The 26,112-nt window shown below is 33.7% G+C and overlaps 4 protein-coding genes across 11 annotated transcripts; 3 read left to right on the forward strand and 1 right to left on the reverse strand.

Moving 5' to 3' along the window:
* Window positions 1–3: 3 nt before the first annotated feature.
* LOC102598179 (telomere repeat-binding protein 5-like) lies at window positions 4–5,854 on the forward strand. 7 transcript variants are annotated; one of them, XR_367553.2, is made up of 10 exons: window positions 4–131; window positions 1,845–2,061; window positions 2,161–3,013; window positions 3,389–3,598; window positions 3,717–3,785; window positions 3,878–3,957; window positions 4,087–4,328; window positions 4,725–5,072; window positions 5,152–5,215; window positions 5,352–5,854. XR_367553.2 is itself a non-coding variant. In XM_006350716.2 (10 exons), exons 2-10 carry the CDS (start codon window positions 1,981–1,983, stop codon window positions 5,520–5,522), a joined length of 2,091 nt encoding a protein of 696 aa, XP_006350778.1. In that variant the 5' UTR covers window positions 19–131; window positions 1,845–1,980; the 3' UTR covers window positions 5,523–5,854. The 7 variants fall into 7 exon arrangements, 6 of the variants coding, with proteins under 6 accessions (XP_006350778.1, XP_006350780.1, XP_006350779.1 ...); XM_006350716.2 differs by having other exon boundaries at window positions 19–131; window positions 4,725–5,045; XM_006350718.2 differs by having other exon boundaries at window positions 20–131; window positions 4,728–5,045.
* A 6,923-nt stretch (window positions 5,855–12,777) lies between these two features.
* Window positions 12,778–16,073, forward strand: LOC102599068 (scarecrow-like protein 14). The gene is made up of 2 exons (XM_006350719.2): window positions 12,778–12,964; window positions 13,598–16,073. Exon 2 carries the CDS (start codon window positions 13,620–13,622, stop codon window positions 15,876–15,878), a length of 2,259 nt encoding a protein of 752 aa, XP_006350781.1. The 5' UTR covers window positions 12,778–12,964; window positions 13,598–13,619; the 3' UTR covers window positions 15,879–16,073.
* A 1,906-nt stretch (window positions 16,074–17,979) lies between these two features.
* Window positions 17,980–19,918, forward strand: LOC102599393 (scarecrow-like protein 9). Its single transcript, XM_015310215.1, is given in 2 exon segments — window positions 17,980–19,473; window positions 19,476–19,918. Coding segments are annotated over 2 exon segments (1,164 nt in total). The 5' UTR covers window positions 17,980–18,551; the 3' UTR covers window positions 19,718–19,918.
* A 567-nt stretch (window positions 19,919–20,485) lies between these two features.
* LOC102599715 (uncharacterized protein C24B11.05-like) lies at window positions 20,486–23,611 on the reverse strand. 2 transcript variants are annotated; one of them, XM_015310216.1, is made up of 11 exons: window positions 23,483–23,611; window positions 22,814–22,869; window positions 22,280–22,353; window positions 22,125–22,190; window positions 21,918–22,015; window positions 21,797–21,834; window positions 21,626–21,713; window positions 21,373–21,511; window positions 21,197–21,285; window positions 21,040–21,105; window positions 20,486–20,933 (listed from the first exon to the last, which is right to left on the reverse strand). In XM_015310216.1, exons 2-11 carry the CDS (start codon window positions 22,828–22,830, stop codon window positions 20,790–20,792), a joined length of 819 nt encoding a protein of 272 aa, XP_015165702.1. In that variant the 5' UTR covers window positions 22,831–22,869; window positions 23,483–23,611; the 3' UTR covers window positions 20,486–20,789. The 2 variants fall into 2 exon arrangements, with proteins under 2 accessions (XP_015165702.1, XP_006350782.1); XM_006350720.2 differs by lacking the exon at window positions 22,814–22,869 and having other exon boundaries at window positions 23,483–23,610.
* Window positions 23,612–26,112: the final 2,501 nt, after the last annotated feature.

Raw genomic sequence — 26,112 nt, forward strand, 5'->3', positions numbered from 1 at the left:
CTGTGACAGAAACCTGGTACTGCCCAGTGCATTTACCGTTACAGCCAGTAACTGTATAAGAAGTGGGGGTTTAAGACAAAACATGGCTGCTTTTCTCAGGGTTTTTCTCCATCATTACATTAAATTATGGGGTACATCTTTTTTTCATTTCTCATCTTCTATTTATTTTTTCCATCATCATGGTGATTTTGGTGTCTTTAGATATAAATTTTGTGTTTTTTAAGGTGGGGTTGTTTGTTTCTTATTGTTGATTTGTTCCCAAATTCATAAAGTTGCAATCTTTGCTTTAACAACCTCGTTTTCTTGGAGAGAAAATTCTCCAAAAGGTTAAAAGAAGAATGCTTTTTAAAGGTTTTTCTGCGACTAAAACAGAGGAATTTGAAATTCTCAACTGTCAACCTTTTCTCTGAATTTGGAAAATCTTCTTGTGTACATTTCTTGGATCCAAGTGGGGTTTTTTATTTTTTGAAAATTTAATTCAGGGTATGTTGGATTAGATCTATCTGATCTTTCTGCTGTTTTAGTTTTGTTGATCCAACAATTTGTTATTGTGGGGTGAGGGTTGGGGGTGGAGTAGGCAGGGGTAGGGGCAGGGCTGAAGGGGTTAATCCTAACCCGTTCGCCTGGAAAATCTTGTTGTATGTACAAGATTAGTTTTTTTTTCATATATATATATATATATATATATATATAGTAGATGATTAACCCTTGGTGAAAATTCTGCTTCCGGCTTATCGCCACTGGAAGTAGGTATGGGGATGTTGATCATTCATGAGCTTTTAGTTTTAGGTGTTATTATTTTATGGATACTATCTGACAGGGTTTTGGGCGGGGGTTTTCAGTTTCCTCTTTTTAAATTTGTACAATTTCCTTAAAAAATGCTTTCTTTATCCCTTTAAACAAACGATGCATGGAAGAGAGTTCTATGTATGTTCTTTCTTGGTGTTGAGAGTTTCTAGCATATCCTTATTTTTTTGCATTGCACATGGATATTGTGCTTATGATCGTTCGTTCATATTGATTTGAGATGGATCATGTGGATATGGTATGGATATGGTACGAGTAAGATGCATAAGACCAGACTTTGTGACTTATGTGGGTGGTTTGATTCATATATAGCCTTTATTCCGACTCATCATGAAAAATGTTGTGTTGGAATGTATATATGTTTCTTGTCATTCTTATTGTGTGTTGATCTGGTAATGGCTGTTTTCATCTTTTCCCAAATTTTGATGTAGGAAATAAGTAACCTCAGTGCATTTTTCATACTCGCTTCTGTTTTTTTTATCTATTTACGGGAGAGGAGGACCTTGCAAAACCATAGAGATCTTGCTAACCGAAGTAATCCCGTTGAATGTTGGAATAGGACTATGACATCAGTCAATTTTGTAGTGATCAAGCAGTCAATCATGGTTGAAATATGTACTTTGAGCTGTGTATTTAAGATGTGAAGCTTTCATTTACTTGGAAATCTAGCAGAACTTAGGGTATAACAACAAGCTAGATATAATTTAAACATATCAGATCGTAATCTATTATCCCTAATATCTTGGTTGATAACCATATCAATAAATGAAGATTATGAAACTGAGGGTTTGGTTTGGCATAAAATTCTGCAATACAAAGGTGTAGTTTTGTTGGATTTGTTTCTACTGGCATCTGGTGCTTTATCAAATATTGGTGATTCTGTTATTTTTCCTTTTTTTCCCCTGGAATCTGAATTAAGAGAATTTCAACTCTAGGATCCTTTTGTTCCGATTTAGTTTTGATTTTACATATTTTTCTTGTGATTAACTTAATGTTATCTTATTTAAATATCTTTAATTATAATGCTTCTTTTGCAGGTCTTTTCTTTCTTAGATTATTTGGTGCAGTTCACCACAAAAGTTGTGTAACATGATGTTTTTACACTGTAAATTTGGGCAAAAAATCTATGTTGTTTTGTGTTCTTCGGATCTTTCTTGGTATGGTTGATGAGATATGGTGTTGCAAAAGAGGTTAGATTATGGATTCAATGGCTATCAGGTGCCTCCTATACCTCGAGCTACCAGATCGGTTAGGGTAATCTTGCTTTTTTTCAGATGCAATATTTGTCTTATTAGTATATTCCTCTGCTATAGAGACACGTATCCTGATCTTATTTCTCTGTCAATTTCTTAGAGAAGGGGTATTATTAGGAGGAAGGCTGATGGCAATGGAACTTGTCCCTTTGACTTGTTAGCTACTGTAGCTGGCAAGTTACTGGGGGAGGGAGAGAGCTCGCCTGATTCTACAGGTTCTGTTAGAGGGAAGGAGCAAGGTGCAATTGTGAAAGATGAAAAGGTAAAAGAGGCTGAGGATAGATCTCTAAAAGAAAATTCTTATACTGAAGGCTGTTATGAACGGGGCTTCTTCATTTCTGAGCTTGTCTCACAAGCTCCAGTTGTAAATCGTTTTTTAAGCGAACTGCCACATGTTCAAAATGATACGATCTCTAGACCTGCATCTGCCAGTATGAGTTCTGATTGCTCTGAGAAGTTACTCTTTGCTAAACAGTTTGTAAATGGTGAAAGCAGCGAGGAACATGAAAACTTTTCTTCAAAGACAGAACGGGAGGTTTCTGGCTGTGGAGTCTTTTCCAGTTGTACATTAGACACTGAAAACGATAAACAGATGAAAATTGAGCTGTCAAATAAAGCTAAAGTTTCTACTGATAAGGGGGATGCAATTTCCAGTTCAAAGTTCCCTGATGTTTGGGATAAGAAACCTTCAACACTTGTTACTTCAGATGAAAGTGTAAAATTATCTCTGTCTACATATCCTGCTCCTTGTAGGTCCTTTCCGGTGATTTGGAATGATGTAAAGTTAGCTAATAAAGATGATGACGAAAACTCTGGGTGCACTCGACCTAGCACCCCAAATAAGGCTTCCGGGGCAGCACCACGTGTACGAGATCAGCCAATTAAGAAGTTACTAGCTTCCAAATATTGGGAAGAAAATCTTAAATCTGATGATGAGGGTCATGCCAATTCTGGTAAGTGTTTACTCCCTCTGTTTCAATTTTGTTTGTCGTAACAACTTACATCAATCTTGTCTTAACAACTTACTCTATTGGTGTAATATTCATTCATAGTGGCCAGGCGGACCGTCTGGATGATGTCTCTTTCTTTTTTGATAACTCTTTAATTTCAACTTTTCACCTGACATGTTTAAGCACAAGATTAAAGGAATTCTTGGTACATTCTACATATCTTCAATTTAGAACCACAAGATTCAATAGTCTTCTTTACTTTCATAAACTCCGTCCCAAATCAACACCAGCCAAACAAATTGAAATGAAAGGAGTATTATTTATGCAACCCTTCATGTTCAATTGCTTAGGAGTTTGACATGAAGAGGACCTTTCCAGGTGCGAAAACAATGCATGTTTACTACAACAGAAACATTGGCTACAAGCACCAGAGGTCTCAGAGGGATTTTCCTTTCAAGAAAAGAAAGCTGTTTAAATGTGGCTCGTTCTCCAATTCCGATGGAGAGATGAGTACGGATGGAATAAGTAGTTCTCCAACAAATGACTTACATGGAAATGCTTCCGGTAGTAGTAAAGCATCTTCAGGAGGTATGTTCTCTTCAGAGTTCACACCTTCATACAACAACATGCACATGACTATGCATAAACGTGTATGTGTTTGATTCCTATTGATACTTAATTTTCCTCTGCATATCGACTCTGACAGGCTGTGCAGCGGCTGGAACGTCAGTTTTCAATGGAGGTCGTGCGTTCCTCAGGCCTGGTGATTCCCATGGTGAGAGGGCCTTCCTTCGGAGTCACCACATGAACTCTTTTGTACCCCTCGCTCCTTCATGGTTCTAACATGGATTTTTTCCTTTCGTGCAGTTAAGTTTAGAATTAAGTCCTTCAAGGTTCCTGAGCTTTTTGTTGATATTCCGGAAAATGCAACTATTGGTTCTTTAAAGGCATGTGAAAGCATTACCTTCAAATACTAATCCACTTTCTTAATTAGGATTATATCATCAGTATTCCATCCTTCTTCTTTTTTAATTTCAATGTGGAAAAGCACTATTCATGCTTCTAATATTTTGCAGAGGACTGTAATGGAAGCAGTGACTGCTATACTTGGTGGTGGACTACGAATCGGTGTGGTTTTTCAGGGTAAGAAGGTTAGAGATGATAACAAAACCTTGTTACAGACTGGAATATCTCACGATTACAAGTTTGATGCTCTGGGCTTCTCACTCGAGCCCAATCCCGTTCAAACTCCCCAACCTCTTGGTCAAGACTGTCGTTCTTGTGTATTTCCTTATGAAACACCTCAACCGCTAACAAGGTATTCCATTTGTCGATCTATGGTGGATATTAGGACCGCAACCATTTCTATTGTTGAGCTGCTGCTGCTGCTTCAATTTAGCTACCAGTTATATGGGTAGATAGATATATACGTGTGATTATTGTGAAATTAGAAGTCAATAACTTCTTTCAAATCTTCACGGGTTGTTTTTACTCTTTCTAGTATCTTGTCCGCTCCGAACCGCCCCCTTTCGTGGTCTTTAAACTTTTAAGCTTAGTTGAAGTGTGTGACCATCTCATATAAAATCTTAAAGTTTTCAGAGCGAGCACACTTTTTATTATTTCATTGTATTCTCAACAACCTTTTTTTTGGAACTACGCTCCCTTAGAAACGTTCTAGAATCAAAAGTCCATGATTTTGCACTATATATGTCAGCAGGTGCCCATCTCCTTCTACTGCGGTTCATACTGGCATTCAGCAGGGGAGATCTGATGATCATACAGGAACAAGTTTGAGTAACTTTATTGAAAGTGACCATGAATCAGCTCCATCTCCTCATTATGCGGCTCTAGAGAAAATTTCCGCAAATTCAAGAGCATTGGTTCCACTAACTGCAGTAAATGCAGAAGCCTTGTCTGCAGTCCCATTGCGGAAGCCCAAGCGATCCGAGGCCACACAACGTCGAATCCGTAGACCTTTTTCTGTCTCTGAAGTGGAAGCACTTGTTCAAGCTGTTGAGAAGCTTGGAACAGGAAGGTATGTTTAGTAAAACCATATTTCAAGGTACGGCTATCCATACACCTTCCGCTTACCTCTTGAGTTCTCTTTCACTTTTTTCAGTTATTGTCTTGTCGTTTTGCAGATGGCGTGACGTTAAACTTCGAGCTTTTGATAATGCCAAACATAGAACTTATGTTGATTTGAAGGTATAACATGTCAATCAATTGACTTTTAAAGTGGCATACTTGCATGATGTACTTCATGTCCATTACATCTACATTACTTAACAAAACCTTCCGCAAATGAGATGAACTTGGAATTTGATTGATGGTTACCATTCAGGACAAATGGAAAACTCTGGTGCACACAGCAAGAATATCCCCTCAGCAAAGGAGGGGCGAGCCCGTGCCACAAGAGCTCTTGGACAGGGTCCTCACCGCTCACGCTTACTGGTCCCAACAGCAAGCCAAGCAACAGATGAAACAGCCATCAGAGACTTACCTTATTCTCTAGGAACGTCGTGGAAGTGGTTGGGGAGTAAATAAGAGTTTAGATTATTTTGTTAGTGTAAAAGGTGTTATGTTAATAAAAGTAATACCAGGGAAAATCAAGTTCCTTCCCAAGAGGAGTTGAAGCTGCTCTTGTAAATGTTTTGATAGAATAAAGTGTTTTGCTAACATAATTTTTTTTTGTACTAAATGCTTCTTTTCTTGGAAAGAAGTTCTTTCTGATTCTGAGGTAAGGGTGTTGTATTTTGTAGTTTATTTGTCCCTTCAATTAGAAAAGGGAAATGTAGTTGATTGTAAAACTTATCATAATATAATTCTCTGTTTTTTGGACATGAATATTAATTTTGAGATTTTAGATACAACTATTATTTGTATTTCTTTGGGTTCATCTTGTGTACTAGTAATATTACCGTTAAAGGGTATGGTGGGATGTTAGAGATTTCTATGCTTTTAGTAAGAGTTTTGAGTTTGAGCCTCGAGTTTCTCATCGAGAACTAGAAATATACTAATATATTTCTATTTAAATAATTATTTATTTATTTTTAAAATATTTTACTTCTATTAGTTATAAGTTCAATATCAGTTGAAATATAATACTCAGTAGATTTGAAAAATAAAAATAACTTCTTTTTAATGATAGATATTTAGACATTAAGGATAAATGTGGTCCCTAAAATAGACGGTCAGGGTGAAATTGATCCCAAAACTTAACGAAACATAAACCCGATATTTTCGATAATTCAAAGCTATTTTTGTAAAATAAATAAATAAATTGTTCACTTTTAAATCATTTTTTTTAGTAATAGACTTATTATATCCTTAAAAAAAAGAAGTTGTCGGTTAGATATGTCTCAAATCTCTCTTGTATATTTATTCATTAATTTTAGAGTTGTCAAAAGGGTCAACTCAGCCCCACCTGGTCCAAGCCTCGCGGGCCAAGGAATTTAAAGGGCTAGGACGGGCTAGCTCTTCATTTGAAAAGATCTGAAAATGCTCAACCCAACCCTAGAAGGGCTAAGGGCTGGGACGGGCTAGCCTTTCTTTTTCAAACTTAATTTTATAACATCAAAAAAATGAGAATATTTCTAAATCAAATATGACAAACAATGGTGTTGTTTCAATAACACTAGCAAAAAATCTAGTGTAATTAGTATGTATCTAGGATACTAGATATGCGAGATACATGCCTTTGGTGTGATGCATCCAAGATACGTGAGCGAGATAAGCGAGTGGCAAGCGAGATGGGAGGGAAATGAGGGCGCGGGATTTGTCTATGTATCCTAGATACATGCGAATCCACTTGGGTAAAGTGTATCTAGAACAAATTAACCTAATTTTGAGTCCATGCATCCTGCATGTATCTGATGTACCAAAATCTGGTAAGATTCATAATATTACAACATAACGTGCATTTAAGTAATTAGCTCATATACTAGCGAGATTGTTGTAAGCAGGGGCGAAGGCAACATATATCCGAACCCCCTCGGCGAAAAATATTATTATTTATACATGGTTTAAATTATTTTTTAGGTATGTATAATAGATGTCGAACCCCCTTCCACTAGTTCATGTGTTTACTTCTCAGATTTTGAACCCCCTTATTAAAATTTCTGGCTCCGCCACTGGTTGTAAGTTACCCTTAAATAAATAGTTTTGGTCCATGGTCCGGTTCGATCAAGCCTCATGGGCCAAAGGCTTATATGGGTTAGGCTTATACACCTTATTTTAAAGGGAAACTTACATAAATATACTATAAATAAAAAATATTTACCATTTATAGCAATAGTATTTTTTTTCACTTGATCATTTTTAATACATTTATAATATAGTTTTAATACATATTACAAAGAACAATTTATTATTCACATATAATACAAGTTTTATTGATGGATAATACATTTATCACACATTTTAATACACTTGTAATACAATGTATCAACTTCTTACCAAACAAGCATAATATATTTTTAAAAACAGTTATAATACACATATATTGCTTACTTAATTCACTTTTAATACATATTGCAGATTTAACATAATATTGTTATGTATTGCTATAAATGATAATAAATAAAAAGTATCGCTAAAATCAGTAATTATTTATTAAAAGACACTCATTCAAGTAAGTTTTCCTATTTTAAATGGGTTTGAAAATTCTATTCTATCCCAACCCTACCTCAATAAGGGGTTGGATTGGGCCGACCCCATAGGCTAAGCCTATTTTGAGGGCTTAATTTTTTTCTTCTCTATTAGTAGTATTTTTCCAACACGCATTACTTGTTAGCAAAGGATCATGCATGAATCATGATTGATGATAATTGAAATCTTTCTGTTTCTTTGTTTACTTTTAATTATGCTTTGACTACGTTGCGACTTGCGATGAATAATCAACACATAATTATTTGTCAAATAATATTTTTTACCAAATCTGAGAAAACTGGCGGCCAAAGCCCAAATGTGAGTATGTGACCATGGTTGGTCTCATATATTATTGATTGATGGTTGAGCAAGAATTTTCAATTTTAGGATTTTAAAATTTTAAAATAACAATTTTAAGAATAATATTTATATATTTAATATTTTTAATATAATATATTATTTAAATAAAATTTATTTAATATAATTTTATTTAATCGTATTTGAACTTCTAGCACCAGATCACTGTGGTAAGGAGATTCAATTTTAGAACCTCTCATGAAACTTCCGCTTCAATATTTTTACTAATTTTCTGTTAAGTGGATGAATAAAGCTTAACATACTTAATTGATTTGGTCAAATCATTATATAGTTTCTTTGTTCTATCATCTGTCCCCCCACCATATATAAGTTATTTGACTATGAAGTAAAATAAGCCGTTCATGATTCCTTATGGGGCCAAGATATTCCCCCTTAGAATTTAAATAATGGTATTTTTTGTGTGGTCATAACGGTAACCAACGTTAGATTATTTAATTAAAAAGTATATTTTATATAAAATATAAATGGGTAGAACGTTGTATCAATCCTGAAGAAATGAAATGCAAAAATTGAGGTTGCGCATGACCAATGAATTTTAGAATCAGTTCAATTATGGAGAGATTCGATTTTATAACTTTTTTATAAATTTGTTTTTTTTAATGAGATATTTGCACTTTAATACTTGGGAACTTTTTTATTTTCATATATAATTTTTTTTTTCTATTCAATTGGTAAGTGATAATCCTTTCCACTCAAAATTTTGTTCCAATTGTTGTTCATAGTCAAGCAATGTTCTATTTTAGAATTTTCTAATTAAGTACTATATTTATTAACTTCATGTTTTGTTACTTTTGTAGTTTAAAATGATTATTTTGAGTGCACAAAATTTATTAGTTAAAGAAGAACATGCAAAGACTATTTATTGGTAAGTCTATTTAAAATGTGAAAATTAAAATTTTAAAATAAGATATAGAGTATTTACTTAATTATATACCTGATGACAATGTATATTACTTAAATTCAAAAGATAATAGTGATTTTAATCATAGTATTATCAAGTTTGCCCATAAAGTGTCTTGCATATATTGTTTCAAATCATAATTTGAAATTTACAATTGATTTGAAGTTAAATTTTATTTGATCACAGTAGCATTTAAATCTCAATTTTTTTTCCTTATAGACATGAAAGACATAATTTGTGAAAATCATTAAAATTTTATCAAGTTAATAAATCTAGTTCATAATAAAGTATAATATGCTATCAAAAAGCTACGCTAAAAAGTGCGACATTAATTGAATGAAGTTAGTTCAATAAAAAAAAAGAAACTAAGTATGAATTATAATGCAATTACTCTTTAATATAATTCTCCTGCATAACAACAAACGATTTAGTCTTTTTTTTAAATCACAATTTAAATTTTAAAATTCTACATTTTAAAAAAAAATGAGATTTTACTTTTGAACTTTAAATTGAACACCAAATTCTATGATTAAACACCTGCTCAGTATTCTGTCTAGTGTGGGAAGAATATGACAAAGAAGATTAGAATATTCAACTTATTTGTATAATACTAATATTTTTCTTGACTAAAAGTGCGTAAATATTACTATAAAATAAGTCGGTTCCAAAATTTGACCCGGCCCAATTTGCTTCCTCTCCAAGTATTACTTTACTCTTCTACATACAAACAAACTAATGTTGTATGATGTAAGAATATTATAATGTGAACAACCTTCTTCCATTCCTAACACAACAATTTTAATAGAATATAAAATCAAAAGTAAATATTTGACTAATTTGATAAATTATCTATGTGCAATCTCACAATTCTTTGGTTTCACAAAAAATATTATTTGACAATTTATGAATTGACAAACACAAACAACATGTTTAACAATTAACACAATAACCTCGTATTCATGTTTGTTTTTTTACATAGTTAATAAATGAGTTCTAATTAAATATTCCTCCGTCTCAAAAATTCTAATTATAACATTTTAATCACTAAATTATCCTTTAAAACGTATTAGTACATTTCCAAACACCAAACGAAGTGACAAAAGGAAAAAAAACAACCAGTTTCCGGGTCTGACCCGACTTGGTGGGCTAATTTGGTTGATGAACAAAAGATCACTCATCAGCCAGTGATGAAAGGCAATCCACCATGGATTTAATAAATTTTATATACTGATAATATATATAAAATGATTTTTTTATCTATATAGATGGAATTTTATTAATTATAATAAGGTACTTGTAGCATATTTGTAACCGGTTAATCTATACTAACTAAACAAAATTACATATAATTAAAATGAAAATAATTTAACAATATAAAAAGTTCTATGTCCCTAGTATATAGACTTTAGGGGTCGTTTGGTTGGGAACAAGTTATTCCAGGATAAGTTGTCATGGGGTTAGCTATCCTAGGATAACTTATCCCACCGTATATATGGGATAACTTATCCTATCACTATAATATAAATGGTGGATTAAGTAATCCCAAATATGGCAACCAAACAACATACACAATTTTTATTCGATCACTATTTTCTTATCCCATAACTATTATTTAAAAATACATCACCAAAAATTCAGTGAGTATTTTATTTTGTAAACAAGGAAATCCAAATAGAAAATGTATCAAATTTAGCTATGTAGAGTCAAAATTAGGTCTATGAGTAAATATTCTATTCTACTTCTACTATATTACAAAAGAGAGTTTAGGGCCAAGTATAATATATAATATTCAAGATTGGACTTTCTTGAATATTATATATTATATTTATTATAGTAGAACTTGGGCATAAACTCCCTTTTAAAATAATATAGAATATGTATATATATATCTCACAAATGGAAAAGTCCCAATCAAGGAAGGAACATATATCATTTACAAATGACTTAAAAAGCATTAAAAATTACAATAATTACCAATTTAAAATATTTAAATGCTAAATAATAACATAGGTTGACTCTCAGAATTCTATTGGGACAGAAAAAATAACACATATCATTTTAATATTACCAAAAAAGTATTATAAATAATAATAATTAACAACTTAAAATATCTGAAAAACATTTTAAAAGGGTTAATTTTGTAATTTTATCCATATCACATAAATTAGGACAAAGTGACCAGTAATGTACATTATTTCAAAGTTACATAAAAATATTATAAATCACAACAATTAATAACTTCAAACATTTTTAAAAAAAATATGAAAATTTGGATGACTCTCCAAATTTCATTTGTGTCACATAAATTGAGACAACAAAAATAACATATATTGGGTCCATTTTAATTTATTTGTCTTATTTATTTTTATTTTTTTTATATTTAAAAATTGCGTAAAAATACTATAAATCATGATAATTGACAACATAAAATATTTCAAAAATATTGTATGTGGGTAGTCTTATTATGCCTTAAATAGCGTCAAAGAAAGTACAGTTTTGTAATAAAAAAACTTATTCCTTTATCCACACAAACAATCGCTTCAAAAACTCGGTTATTAGCCCCAAAACATACCATTTATATTATAGCACGGGCCACATTATCTAGTAGTAACATAAGAAAGAATAAGAAAAACAAAAAATATCTAAAGTGAAAAGAAAGGAGTGCTTCTAATTTTCTTAAAAAACAGCTGTATTACATTTTACCCTTAAAAATGAGTATAATTACGGTATTGCCAGTGGTCGTCTATATATCTTACTCATTTGATTTTTGTGTTTGCTTCTGATTTATTTTTTGTGATTGGCATCATTTGCTGCCTTTTGTTTCAATGATTACTTTTGATTCTTCAAATTATTGTAGATTTATAAGCTGGATATATCATTTGCTTTCCTATTTGATGTCACTTTTGATGTACAACTCCTGTTATACTATTTTATTATAATTGAACATAATTGTGTTGTTGTTATTATATTAAAAATAATTAATGTTTTGATTAAAAAAAAGTAGTTAATAGTACTAATTTGATTCACATTATAATTCAAAAACATTATAGAATCTTTTAAATTATCATGACACGTAATTCAAATTCATCTAATCCTTCTTATTTTATTAATTGAGTGAAAATTTATTCGGATCCTATATTTATAACTAACACAATAAATCCATGATACATACACAGATACACGTCGCTAATTGGAAATAGAGATCCATAAAAGGGTGCTATATAAGCCATTAAGGCAAATACATTGATTAGTATATAACGCTAATAATTTTCTATATAAGGGATTAACACGTATAATTCATAATTTAATTAACCATGATAAAATTGTATTTTCTTTATAATTTGACTCGAATTTTAAGAAAAATAATAATTTTATAATCTTAAACTAAAGATGGGTAACATACACTAAAATGTCCTCCAAACTAAAAATAAAAATAAGACAACCAAATCAAAATGAAAAATATGATTCGCTAGAAATGGAAAAAAAACATTTATTTTAAAACAAATTAAAATTAAAAAGTCAAACAAATAAATTAAAACGAAATAAATATGATTTGATATAAATATCGAATCTCCTAAAAAAAAAATTCTCCCTATGAAGTATGAATTGTGTGGATAGAGTCACCGCCTACTCGTTCAAGGGGTAAAATGGGACAGTGGGGCACTCCGCGCCGCGCTCTAAGAGCAGAAAAACCACCAATCAGCTTGGCACAGTACACAGACAAAGACAAACAAAGAAAATGAGTCGACCCGACCCGACCCGACCCATGAACACTTGTTGACCCATCAAGTTTTATCTCTATCACATTTTTACTTTCTTTTTCCTTCTCCTTCACAGAAGGTTCCTTTTTCTTGTCTTGGCTTAATAAAGGCGCAGCCTTGACTCGTGTGCATCAATTTTTACATACTACTGTATCTTCTTTGCTTGTTTAGCCCCTTTTTATTTTCTCTTAAAAAAAACTAAGTGAGAAAAGCGCCTGCCTCCCATTTTTTCACTTTTGCTGTCATCTTGTTTCATTTCACTCTAAGGTATGCTCATTAAATAAATATTGATTTTTGTTTTTCAAGTTGAGATTTTTCTTCATTTCTGAATTGGGTTTTCGTTTATTTCATGTTTTTTATAGTTGATTTTTCCAACGAACGGCTTATGCTTTTTTCCCCTGTTTTTTTTTTTAGAAAAACAAGAAATCATGATGTTTTGTAGCAGTTTGGTGTTTTGTGCCTGTGTTTTCTTTCATTTCTTGAAGTTTTGCAACTAAAGATTTGATCTTTCTTGTTCTTTTCTGTTATGTGGGTTATGTACACCTTTGAGTTGATTGCTTCTTTCTATTGCCATTAATGGATTTTAAGATTAGTGATGATATTTGTGTTTGTAGAATTTGTATCTATATGAGTATAAAGTTACTTCATGTTTATAGTCTGTGGAAAAAAATAGTAACTTTTTGCCTTTTGGTTGTTTGTTGTTGGGCCTGCTCAGATGTTAAACCAGGCATGAAGTTGGAAAAAAAGTTGATTTTTTTTCAGTAATCTTTGGTTTTTTTTTCCCACCATTAGCTGGTTTTTCAATTGTATATTCTCATTGTTTATTTTGACCTAACAAAGCCTGTTTCATTCCTTTTCTCCCCTTGTGTGATGTTTTCCTTCTTTCTTTTTTGATTGTAGATTGGTTTGTACACAAACTGTTATGGATCCTCGATTCATTCCGTTGTCTGATCCTGTAAACACTCTCGAGTTCGAAGATCAGATCAATTTGTCTAGCTATGAGGGGTCTCTGAATCCTCCTCACAGTTATAATGATGACTATGTTGCTTTTGGTGTTCCGTATACTGCCCCAAGTGTAGACATTGGTAATTTCCCTCCGTCATCAAACGTGAGCTCGGAAGTGGACTCTCCAGATGATCATGACTCTGATTCTCTGTTTAAGTACCTTAACCAGATACTTATGGAGGAGAATATTGAAGATAAGCCCAGTATGTTTCATGATCCGCTTGCTCTAAAAGCTGCTGAGAAGTCCTTATATGAAGCCCTTGGCAAGTCGTACCCTCCTTCACCCTATCGTACCCCTTATCATGTTGACCATCAGTTCAAAAGCCCAAGCCCTGACAGCATTTTCCAGACTTCCAGTGACCATAGTACAAGTAGTAGCAATGCTCATAGTAATTCCATGGATCCTCACTGGATTGTTGATCCTGGTGAATCTAGGTTGCCTTTGCCTGTGGAGAGTCATCCATCAGAGTATTCCATCCAACCTTTGATGCAGAGTAACTCAGAGAGGTCTCATGGTTCTTTAAACAACATCAACAACTTGAATGTCCATATGGACTCTTTTTTAAATCCTAATGCTCTTTCAAACATGTTTACTGATAGCGAGTCTATCTTACAGTTCAAGAGAGGGGTGGAGGAAGCTAATAAATTCCTTCCAAATGTTAGTCAATTTGTTGTTGATTTGGATAAATATACCTTTCCTCCAAAGGTGGAAGAAGTGACCAAAGAGGCTGTGGTCAAGGTAGAGAAGGATGAGAGGAATCACTCTCCTAATGGCACTAAAGGAAGAAAACATCAGTATCCTGAGGACAGTGATTTTGAAGATGAAAGGAGCAACAAACATTCAGCAATATATGTGGAGGAGGAGGCTGAGTTATCAGAGATGTTTGACAGGGTTCTGCTTTGTACAGATAAAGGTGAGACAATATGTGGTGATGTCAAGTCTGAAATGCCAGTAGACAATAGTTTAGATCAGAATGGACAAGCACATGGATCAAATGGTGGAAAAACTCGTGCTAAGAAACAAGGAACTAAAAATGAAGCTGTGGATCTAAGGACTCTCTTAGTTAGCTGTGCACAGTCTGTTGCTGCTGACGATCGCAGGACAGCATATGAACAGCTAAAGCAGATCAGGCAGCATTGTTTTTCCATTGGTGATGCATACCAAAGGCTGGCCAGTGTATTTGCTGATGGCCTTGAAGCCCGGTTGGCTGGCACTGGCACTCAACTATATGCCGCCCTTGCTCCTAAAAAGATTACAGCTGCTGAGAAATTGAAAGCATACCAGGTTTATCTTTCGGCATGCCCGTTCAAGAAAATATCAATATTCTTTGCGAATAAAATGATCTTCCACACAGCATCGAATGCCAGGACATTGCATCTCATAGATTTTGGTATACTATATGGTTTCCAGTGGCCAATACTCATCCAGCTGCTCTCAGAGATACCTGATGGGCCTCCAAAGCTTCGCATTACTGGCATAGACCTTCCCCAACCTGGCTTCAGGCCAGCAGAAAGCTTAGAACAGACAGGGAGCCGCTTGGCAAAATATTGTGAGCGCTTTAAAGTACCATTTGAATATAATGCCATAGCAACACAGAATTGGGAGAACATCAAACTTGAGGACTTGAAACTTGTAAGTGGTGAGACTGTTGCTGTGAACTGTCTTTTTCGTTTTAAGAACCTGTTGGATGAGACAGTGATGTTGGATAGTCCAAGGGATGCAGTTCTGGGCTTAATTAGAAAGATGAATCCGGATATCTTCGTGCAAGCTGTAATCAACGGATCTTATAGTGCGCCCTTCTTTGTCACTCGCTTCAGGGAGGCCCTCTTCCATTACTCAACTCTCTTTGACATGTTTGATGCTACCTTACCCCGTGATGATCAGCAGAGGTTGCATTTTGAACAAGAATTTTACAGACGCGAGGCAATGAATGTCATTGCTTGTGAGGGTTCCGAGAGAGTTGAGAGGCCTGAGACATACAAGCAATGGCAGGTCCGCAATATGAGGGCTGGATTCAAGATTCTTCCGTTGAACCAACAACTCGTGCAGAAGTTAAGGTGCAAGGTAAAGGCTGGATACCACCGCGATTTTGTGTTTAATGAGGATGGTAAATGGATGTTACAGGGTTGGAAAGGCCGGGTAGTATGCGCTAGCTCATGTTGGGTGCCAGCATAGAAGTATCAGAAACATGTTTGTTAGTCAAACTTTTAGTTCATAGGGATGCTGTTATGTTAGCCAAAAACGATGTGTTCTTTAGCTATTATATGTACATAACGCTGGCCCTAGAAGGGATTAGTCTTGCTAATCTTTGATATTACAACTCTGTTTCTCTTTGCAGTTCAATTCGTTTTCTTTTCTTTTGTTGGTTTATTTAATATATAACATGAGTCGAGGGGTTGCTCAAGTGGTGAGCAACTTCGATTCGAGGGTGGGAGCTTGTAGGATATGCTTTTAAAAAGACATGTGAATATGCTTTTAAAAAGTCAGAAAAGATAATGTCAGTAAAAGGATACTGTCATTGATTCTGAGACACTTTTTTGCTAATATTTGTCCCAACACTAACTTCAAGAATATAGGGATTATTTATTTCATTTTATAATATAGTTTTTAAACCTTTAATTGATACCTTTATAAGGAGCGTAACATGGATTAGAGGTAAGGAAATCTGGTCCTTGTAAGTTTAAATTATTTTTTAAAAAAAATTAAAAATTATTTTGTATTCACAAATAAAAAGCTAAATTATTAAATGGTGTCACCAGCTTAATTCAAATATTTTCATTGACAACATTTTTATTTTGGATTTGTAGGCCGGTAAACCAGGAGATTTTAGTTGTTGGAGGGGGAACGAAGCTGGTCCATAATTTGATTGTTGCTATAGTTTTTGTCAATTTAGCTTGACATAGAATGACGTTTGGATTAGAAAACATACTTGTTTTTTTTTAATAATTGGTTTGTACAGTGTAATACTGTCTTCTTACATCGTATGTCGTCTTTTGTTTTGTGCTTGTCATTTTCTATCTATATGGTCCAAGCAATAACGCAATTCTGAAATCATTACATCCCAAAATAGATGTGTCAACAATTGTAGGCCAAATATATAGTCAAGACTTTTAAACTTACGGTCTCAATTTTTATTTGGCACTTCAATTCAGGGTGTTTCCATTAGAAACTTCAATCCACGTCAAAATCAAAATGTATCGTTTCGATATTTGATTCTGTATCCTTAATAAAACCGAATAATTGGTTACTTTGAATAGTCAACAAGTGGTATGACGGTTCGATGACATTTGTCATTCAAAGGTATTTAGGTTATATGTACTGGCGGAGCCATGCAGGAGGAGGGGTTCATTCACATCCCTTCGGCAGAGAATTACACTGTTTATATATATATATATATATCTATATATATATATATATAATAGATGTTGAATTTCTCTATTTCTTTGTATATTTACTTTTTCATATTTCAAAATCACTTAGTAAAAATACTGATTCCGGTACTACTACTTAGGCTGCTACGTTCAACCCAAGTGTACTTGGGCTTTTCTGCCTCTGTTTCCTAGGAAACAGAGGCAGAAAAGCCCAAGTACACTTGGGTTGAACGTAGCAGCCTAAGTAGTAGTACCGGAATCAGTATTTTTACTAAGTGATTTGAAATATGAAAAAGTAATATACAAAGAAATAGAAAAAATACAACATATATTATATATATATATATATAGATATATATATATATATATATATAATATATGTTTTTTTTTTTCTATTTCTTTGTATATTACTTTTTCATATTTCAAATCACTTAGTAAAAATACTGATTCCGGTACTACTACTTAGGCTGCTACGTTCAACCCAAGTGTACTTGGGCTTTTCTGCCTCTGTTTCCTAGGAAACAGAGGCAGAAAAGCCCAAGTACACTTGGGTTGAACGTAGCAGCCTAAGTAGTAGTACCGGAATCAGTATTTTTACTAAGTGATTTGAAATATGAAAAAGTAAATATACAAAAGATAAGAAGAAATTCAACATCTATTATATATATATATATATATATATCTATATATATATATATATAATAGATGTTGAATTTCTTCTATTTCTTTGTATATTTACTTTTTCATATTTCAAATCACTTAGTAAAAATACTGATTCCGGTACTACTACTTAGGCTGCTACGTTCAACCCAAGTGTACTTGGGCTTTTCTGCCTCTGTTTCCTAGGAAGTGAGGCTTCAAAACAAGAGTACTTACTATTCATCATTTGTCTGAAACAAACAAACGGACAAATTGTCTAAAACTATGACATCCACATAACAATAAGGTGATTAGATGGATTTTTATTTGTTTCTTGTACTGCTAATTAGATGATTTTTATAAACTTCTTTGATTCTTGAAATGGAATCGAATAAACACTCATCTCTGGCATTTGATTACTTTGATGGAGTCCTTAATTACATTAATCAGATGCTAATGGAAGAAGAGGAAGACTTAGAGAATAGGCCTTGTATGCTTCAAGATTCATTAGCTCTACAAGCTACTGAGAAATCCTTTTATGATGTCCTTTCTGCAGGCCAACAATTAATTGAACATACTTGTGTGAATTATTGTACGGGAAAAGGGTCAAAAATACCTTCGACGTTATGAAGATTTTAGTGACTCTGTAGAAGGGCCAACAAGTAGTAAACATTTAGCCAGTTGTTCAGAAGGATTAGATCAGACAGAGTTGTATGATACAACACTACTTTGTTCTTCCATGAATCCTGGATTTTATAGTGATCCGCCATGTTGTCAGAATACTGATGGTTAAATAGAGGAACAACTACCTTATAAGCCATCGTATGTTGAATCAAGAATGCCAAAACGAGTAGTAGATTTGTGGAGTCTATTAACTCAATGTGCACAAGCTATGGCAAATTATGATACTAGGATTGCCCATGATAAGCTGAAGCTGATTAGGCTACACTGTTCTCCATATGGTGAAGCAACAGAAAGAATGGCACACTACTTTGCTGATGCCCTCGAGGCTCGTTTGGCTGGCACTGGAATAGAACTGTATACAGCTTTTGCAAAGAGAACAATACTGTCTTACTGAACTCACATACTTTAGATCCTAAATTCGCCTTTGTTTCAGGTGTATGTTACAGCATGCCCATTCAGGAAGATGTCTAACATATTTGCTAACAAGTCAATTGGGATGCTGACAAGGGAAGCGACAAGTATACACATTATTGATTTTGGCATTCTGTATGGTTTCCAATGGCCATGTTTTATTCAGGGAATTTCCCTTAGGCCATCAGGACCTCCTAAACCTCGCGTCACAGGAATTGATTTTCCACAACCTGGATTCAGACAAGCAGAGAGAGTTGAGGAGACAGGTCATCGACTAGCAAAGTATTGCAAGAGATTTAATGTCCCTTTTGAGTATAATGCTATAGCTAAGAAATGGGATTCTATACAGCTGGAGGATCTCAAGATAAACAGAGATGAGATGCTTGTTATTAATTGCTTATACAGGCTCATAAATGTGCCTGATGAAACAGTATACGAAAACAGTCTAAGGGATGATGTGATAAGATTGATTAAGCAAATAAAGCCTGATGTTTTCCTTCATGGAATTGTTAACGGGGCATATAACTCAACTTTCTTTGTAACTCGATTTAAAGAAGCACTATTCCACTTCTCTTCTCTGTTTGACATGATGGAGGCAACTGTACCGCGTGAAAATCAAGAGAGAGTGCTGTTTGAGAAAGTGAATTTCGGGAAGGAAATTATGAACATTGTGAAGGTACTGCAAGAGTTGAAAGGCCAGAACCATATAAGCAGTGGCAGTTGAGAAACCAGAGAGCAGGATTTAGGCAGCTTCCATTAGACCAGGACATAGTTAAAGGAGTGAGGGCCAAGGTGCAACGGCGATACCATAAGGACTTTCTGGTGGATGAAGATGGTTACTGGATGATGCAGGGATGGAAAGGCAGAGTTATATATGCTCTCTCCTGTTGGAAAACTGTTGATAATTGATCATTCAGAAGTCCAATTATACTTTAACAAACTGAACTATTTGATTTTATCATGTGTACTGGCTACTGGCACTTAAATGGTCTCCCTTTGGGTTCTTGCACATCTTTTTCTTCTCTGTCATCTTTGATTAAGCCTGACACATTCATTGGTGTAAGGTGACCTTCTTGACTATTGAATCCTTGTTTACTCCATTATTTCAATTACTTGTTTTTGAGTGCACCAACAATTCTCAAGGGGATAGAACTACATGTTTCTTTAACAAGAACAAATAGTTCGATGCATTCACACCATTTAGTTCATAAAGCTGTAAGCTTGTGAACTTCCCCAACATTCCCAGCAACAATAGAGGTTCATGGAAACCACTTTTGCATTGTCTCATGGGCTTGTAGTTGTGGAATCCTCTGTTGTTCAACCATATCAGTGGCATTTGCAACCTTAATTTCATTACAGGTGTTCTTTAATGCTGCTCTGTTGTATATCTGTACTCTCTGGGATTCTTAGAGGGTAAGAACAAAGAGAAAAAAGCACAAAAGAATTCTTCAACAAAACGATACTCATCACTCATCAGTCCTCCCATATCTGGAAAATACACTAAAACCAATATGGTTTTCAACATGCTGAGGCTTTAACAAGGTGTACTGCACAGTCCCAAGTTTGAATGACAATCATCGCTATGCTATTAACAGACGAAATAAACCCTTCGACCTCAACTTTTGAAAGACAACTCAACAAGAAAAGAAAAATAAATAAATAAAGCAGAGCTAGACATTGAAGATGAAAGGTGGTTGCACCAAAAGTCATGGCACAACCAAATACTTAATATTCAAACTTGTTTCAGCAGTCATCATCGACTTCACATGCCAACATTTACTTCTAAGAGAAGTTTTTACAACTAGTCACATGAGAAATTTCACATCCACTAAGCAATAATAATACAGCTAGGGACTGTGAAATCAATGTAACAATTGTTATTCAGGTTAACAGGCAAAAGAGGAAACTAGAAAAGAAAAAAGAGAAAGCAATAAATAAATAACTACAACTATGTGGTTGTCTTTATTGTGAGATTACACAACTAAGCTCTCACTTCAATTGCAGTCTTTTCCGAATAGCGAATGTCTGGTTTAACATCTTCCCATAACTCCGGTAATGCTTCCTTCATGTTATGAATGCTTTCTAGTGCATAATCTATGCCTTCTGTTCTATGGGAGGCACCCACCTATACCAAATAAGCGAAGTTCATATGCATATTAGTAAGAATTAAGGAGGATGAAAATGAGATTCTTTTTCTCTCTGTAACTCCAAAAGTTAGTAATTCAACTTACCCACACAGTATGAAGGCCTGTGAGCTTAGCAGTCTGAAGGTTACGGACAGAGTCATCAAAGAACAGCTGAGGAAAGCATAAAGATAAAAAGTATTAAGTTAGAATTCAGGTAAATTGGTACAAGATGGAAATGCAGAAATCAAGGATAATTACATACCGTCTTCTGAGGGTTAATATTGGCTATTTTAAAGGCTTGTTCATAGGCTTCTTCAAAGGGTTTGCAAACAATAAGAGACCTAGGGGATACTGGAAGGAGAAGAAGTATCTAGTATTAGTTACTATATTTGTAATGTCTCGAGAGAGAGATGGAATTAGATTTGACAACAGACTCACCACCATTGTTGTTGTCTTGTACACTGCCGTTGTTGGTAGGATTCACAGTCTCAAAGCATACAATATCATCAAAGCAGTCCTCTAATCCGAGCCTGCTAAGAACTTTTGCCACATGGGCTTCATTTGCATTTGAAAATATCTGTTTCAATCACAACAGATATACACATTACACCAACATTGTCATACAAAGTGTATACGATCATGAAGGTACTTGTTTATTTGTAGTGCTATGGAAGAAGTATGTGTAACTTACAACTTTCCGAACAGGCAAGCTATGCAAAAGATTCCTCAGAACATGGTCATGCTTTAAAAGTTCATAAGGTAATCTCCCATGTACAAAACTGTCAATGAGGATTTGATAAGGTACTTGTCATTTAAAAACAGTATAAAAGACGTGTAAGGAAACATAGAGAAGAAGTGGTACCTATGGTAGTCGTCATAATCAAAGTCGTAACCAATGGCCTGAAAAAATTGAATGCTAAGTTTAGCATATGAACAACCGAGACTAACTATTCATAGTCAATTTACACAAGCTATAACCTTACCCTGAGACCAGCCATGGTTGTTCCGTACTCCTTATATAACCTTATACACATTTCTGGAACTTTAGTCTCATCAATGCCAAGCTTTTCAATCATATAATCTAAAAGTTGCAACAATGGGGAAGATTATTGATTATTCGATCCAATAAACATTTATCTAGGAAGCAATTATATGAGGAGATATCAAATTAAAGAGAACTGTAAAATTACCAATGATATTTTTCGTGCATTGTGCTGAAATACCAGAGCTCAGTGGATAAAGTGTATCATCAACATCTGCAAATTGAAATACAAGCATTTTTAGGAATAATACACAAGCCATTCTTCCTTTGGAAAGAGAACGCATAACAGATATAAAGCCTTACCAAAAAGAAGGCAGTCGTATTTTGGCTCTGAAACTCCCTTGTAGCTGTCTTCATGCTCCATTTTGTTAAAGGGTCTTAAACAATATAAACATCAAAATTAGAATTTGGCTCACAAATTAGATATAACTGTGATAGAAATTCTCCTTAAGTATAGATGATAAGGCTAGTTAGAGAGTGACATATCGCACTGATAATACTTGTTCCCTCCACAACAATTGAAAGAAGAAAATAGAAACATGCCTTAAGCTCCTCTAATAGGAATTTTCTCCCACAGTACGACAGAGAGGAATACAACATTGACTGCAAAAGAAACGTCTATGGTACTGGTTCTAAGGTGATTGACTCACTAATATCAATATCATACGCAGATCAACATATGGGAGACTAAAAATGTCCAGTTAATAAAGGAGAAGATATAAAACATCAAACATGGTTTTTCCAGCTTCATAAGAGAAATTAGTTTAAAACTGCTTAATTAGCAGATAAGAAATGAAATTTTCTTGGAAAGACTCAAAAACTCAAACAACAACATACCTAGTGAAATCAAACATGTGGGGTCAGGGGAGGTAGAGTGTTCGCAGACCTTACACCTACGGAGTACAACAAATCAAAGTAGGTATGAAAAGGAAATACACCATGACAAGAACTCAATATCTACCAGGAACCTCAATAAACTTGGATATCATTAGCTGTTGATCAAAATTCAATCTTGATCTTTGAGAAATAAGAGAAAATCATACCAGAGGAAACAATCAAACAGGGCAACCAGTATATTCCTCTTTAACATACTATCTCCACAATATTGGGAAGTTTATTCATCTAAAATAAAAAAGGGCAGGAACAAACCAGGAAGAAGATAAATCCTTATAAAAACTGAACCTTTACTTCACAATGATTCAAAGGGACAAGGCATTCAATCACATTACTTTAACAAAAGAGAGGGGAAGATGAACAAACAAACAAAAAAAGATGAAAAATACAATCTTGGCAAAAACAAACAAGAATACTCCTAAAACTACAACTTAAGTCCCAAAAAGTAGGAGTACCCATTTGGAGAAGACGACTACAAAGACAACATTACTGAAACTTGAAAGAATTAATAAAAACACAACCTTTCAAGTACAATCAAGAATACAACACATAAAACTGCAACAAAATCATAAAAATGGAGAACCCAATTTAATAAAAAGAGAGATTCATTACCAGATCTCTCTAGGAGAATGTGGGAAGTTACTTTGAGCAGTTTTCTGGATTACTATAAGAAAAAGAAAGGCTGGAAAATAAAGGTGGAAGACAATGAAAGAGTGCAAAGCTATTTATAGCAGAAACTTTGAAATGAAGATATTGAAGAAAAAAAGACTTACTTTGTTGTTCCATAAAGTAGGGGGGAGATGGGCCGAAGAATAAAGTCTTGGGTCCTACGTCTACAATTCTGACCAATTGTTTCAAATATTTGATCTTTTTCTTCCCTTTTCTCGAACCACATAAGTATCTGATTTCTCAATTTGACAGGAAGCTGTCAACTAAAGTATCCGAACGGTTGTAATGAATTGATAAGTATTTTTTTATCCTTAATTATAAATTTCAGATTCAAGTTTACTAGGTATGGAATCGTCTTTGTTAGAGAGCGTAAATTTAAATTTAATCGACTTCAATCGGATACCTGACAATGGGATGTCTTTCTCTTTTCTTAATACTCCCTCCATTTACTTTTACTTATCACTTATTTTTAAAATAGATTTTCATTTTTACTTGTCACTTTTAACATATTAAGAAAATATTTTTTTCTCATGTTTTACCCTCAGCATTAAATACTTATTTGGATTTTCTGAATGTCCGAGAAATAAGGCCTCCAACTCTATGTTATAGCCTTCATGCCCTTGATCCGACGGTCCTCATTCTCCCTCCTCTTAGCAATGATCTGTCTAGGGCTACTTTTTCAACACATCATTTAATAGGAAATAGTTTGGTAAAAACTCTATATCACATCACTAATTATTTTCTTAATAGGTGTGTCAAGTGTGTAACAAGTAAAATGAACGGAGAGTACATTTTCAATTTAATTTTTTTTTCACCTTTTCAATTTAATTTTCTACTTGTGCCATATTTCATAAAATTAAATAACTAGTATTTAGCAACATAAAAACCGACTAATCATCAACCACCCTCTCCCTCTAAAAAGAAAAAAAGGAGATATTTTAAAACTATTAATGGGTATACTTATTAGTACAACACGTTATATCCACCCACCATCAAATTCCTATATCATTAATGAATTCTCACATTCAGTCTTCAGCCACATGGCAAGACCCTTCTTTTAATACAAAAAATCCGCGTTTTCACACGGCTTAATTATTCTTCAACGATACGTTTTATATTTTAATGTTTTAAATACTTCACGTTTATCTCCTTAATTTAAAATGTGAATAAATTAGAGTGATTCATTTCTTGATTTTGATCAGGAAAAGAGAAAGTTCTAATTAAACAATAACATAATTTAAATATTCAACTATTTGAATTTCTATTAATCATGCCGTCAACTTTGTTGGATATTGAATACTATTGACTAGGAGCCTTGTAAATTTTCGACGTTTTGTTTGTTTGTTAAAAGGAAAAGGAAAGACATTTATAACAACCCTTCGTTTTGTCTTGCTAGGAAAATTTAAGTTGATGATTAATTTTGTAGAAGATCCAACAAAACCTCAAAGCACCAGGTTGCACTCGTTGCGAGACTTAATACCCTACTGCCTATGACACGAGGACGACAATCATGTACTGGTGTATTAGAATGTTTTGTTAATTTAAGCTGCCAGATTGTTACATTTTTCCTTTTCATTTACGAAAGAAAAAATAATTCCCTCTTTATAAATAAAAAATTCAAAATTTAGATATTTTTCATTAAAAAGGAATCATACAAACTATGAGGCACGTTAATTGATTTGGATTCATGAAAAAACTAATCTGAGTGCATTCAATAGTAATGTGTTAATAGTAGTGAAAAAAAAATCAGAAAATGTTATAGTATTGATGTATATTATGTCGTTCAACGATATTTTTGCTTTTTACTAACATCGCGACTTTTCAATAGGAAACTGGATTTACAACATAAAGAAAGAATCTGGGCTTATAACAGTTTGATACAGATGAGATTATGGATCTTAAGTGGGCCTGTAAACAGTTCATATTCCCATTTCGGGTTAAGAGGTAAAAAATATATAGCCCATTATATTGGGCTGATTTCAGGCTAGATTTAATCGAAAAGTTGCTTCTGCTTCTATCTAAAAATAGTTTTACTGATTAGCCAATCACTTCAATTTTTCAACAAAATATATTTCCCTCCACAAAATAAGTGCTTTTATGATCACACAAACATTTATGACTTGCACCCTTCACTTTTAAACCTAAGATTGCGAGTTTGAGTCACCAAAGGAGCAAAAGGGGTGGGAGCTCCTAGGAAGGGTAAAAAAAGAAAATATTTATGACTTATTTTAAATCATAAATCTTAAAAATCTTTCCCTATTAAACTCAATTAAATTAAAATATATTACATAAGTTGGCAAAAAAAAAATTACTTCCTCTATTTAAAACAGAATGACCTATTTTTCTTTTTTGTCTATTTAAAAAAGAATGACTCATTTTCTTTTTTGGCAACATTTAGAGGGTGTTTTTGGATTGATTTAAAAGTTGATCAAACCTACTTTTACGCCAATTTTTACTCTTGAAAGTGTGTGACAAATATAAAAAATAACTTAAAATAAGTTAGAAAGTATTTTGACAAGGTCAAAAAATTACTTAAAATAAGTCAAAAATCAAAAGTAGGATTCACCCTACTT

The sequence above is a fragment of the Solanum tuberosum genome, unplaced genomic scaffold (assembly GCF_000226075.1).
Source record: "Solanum tuberosum cultivar DM 1-3 516 R44 unplaced genomic scaffold, SolTub_3.0 scf00128, whole genome shotgun sequence".
Taxonomy (NCBI): domain Eukaryota; kingdom Viridiplantae; phylum Streptophyta; class Magnoliopsida; order Solanales; family Solanaceae; genus Solanum; species Solanum tuberosum.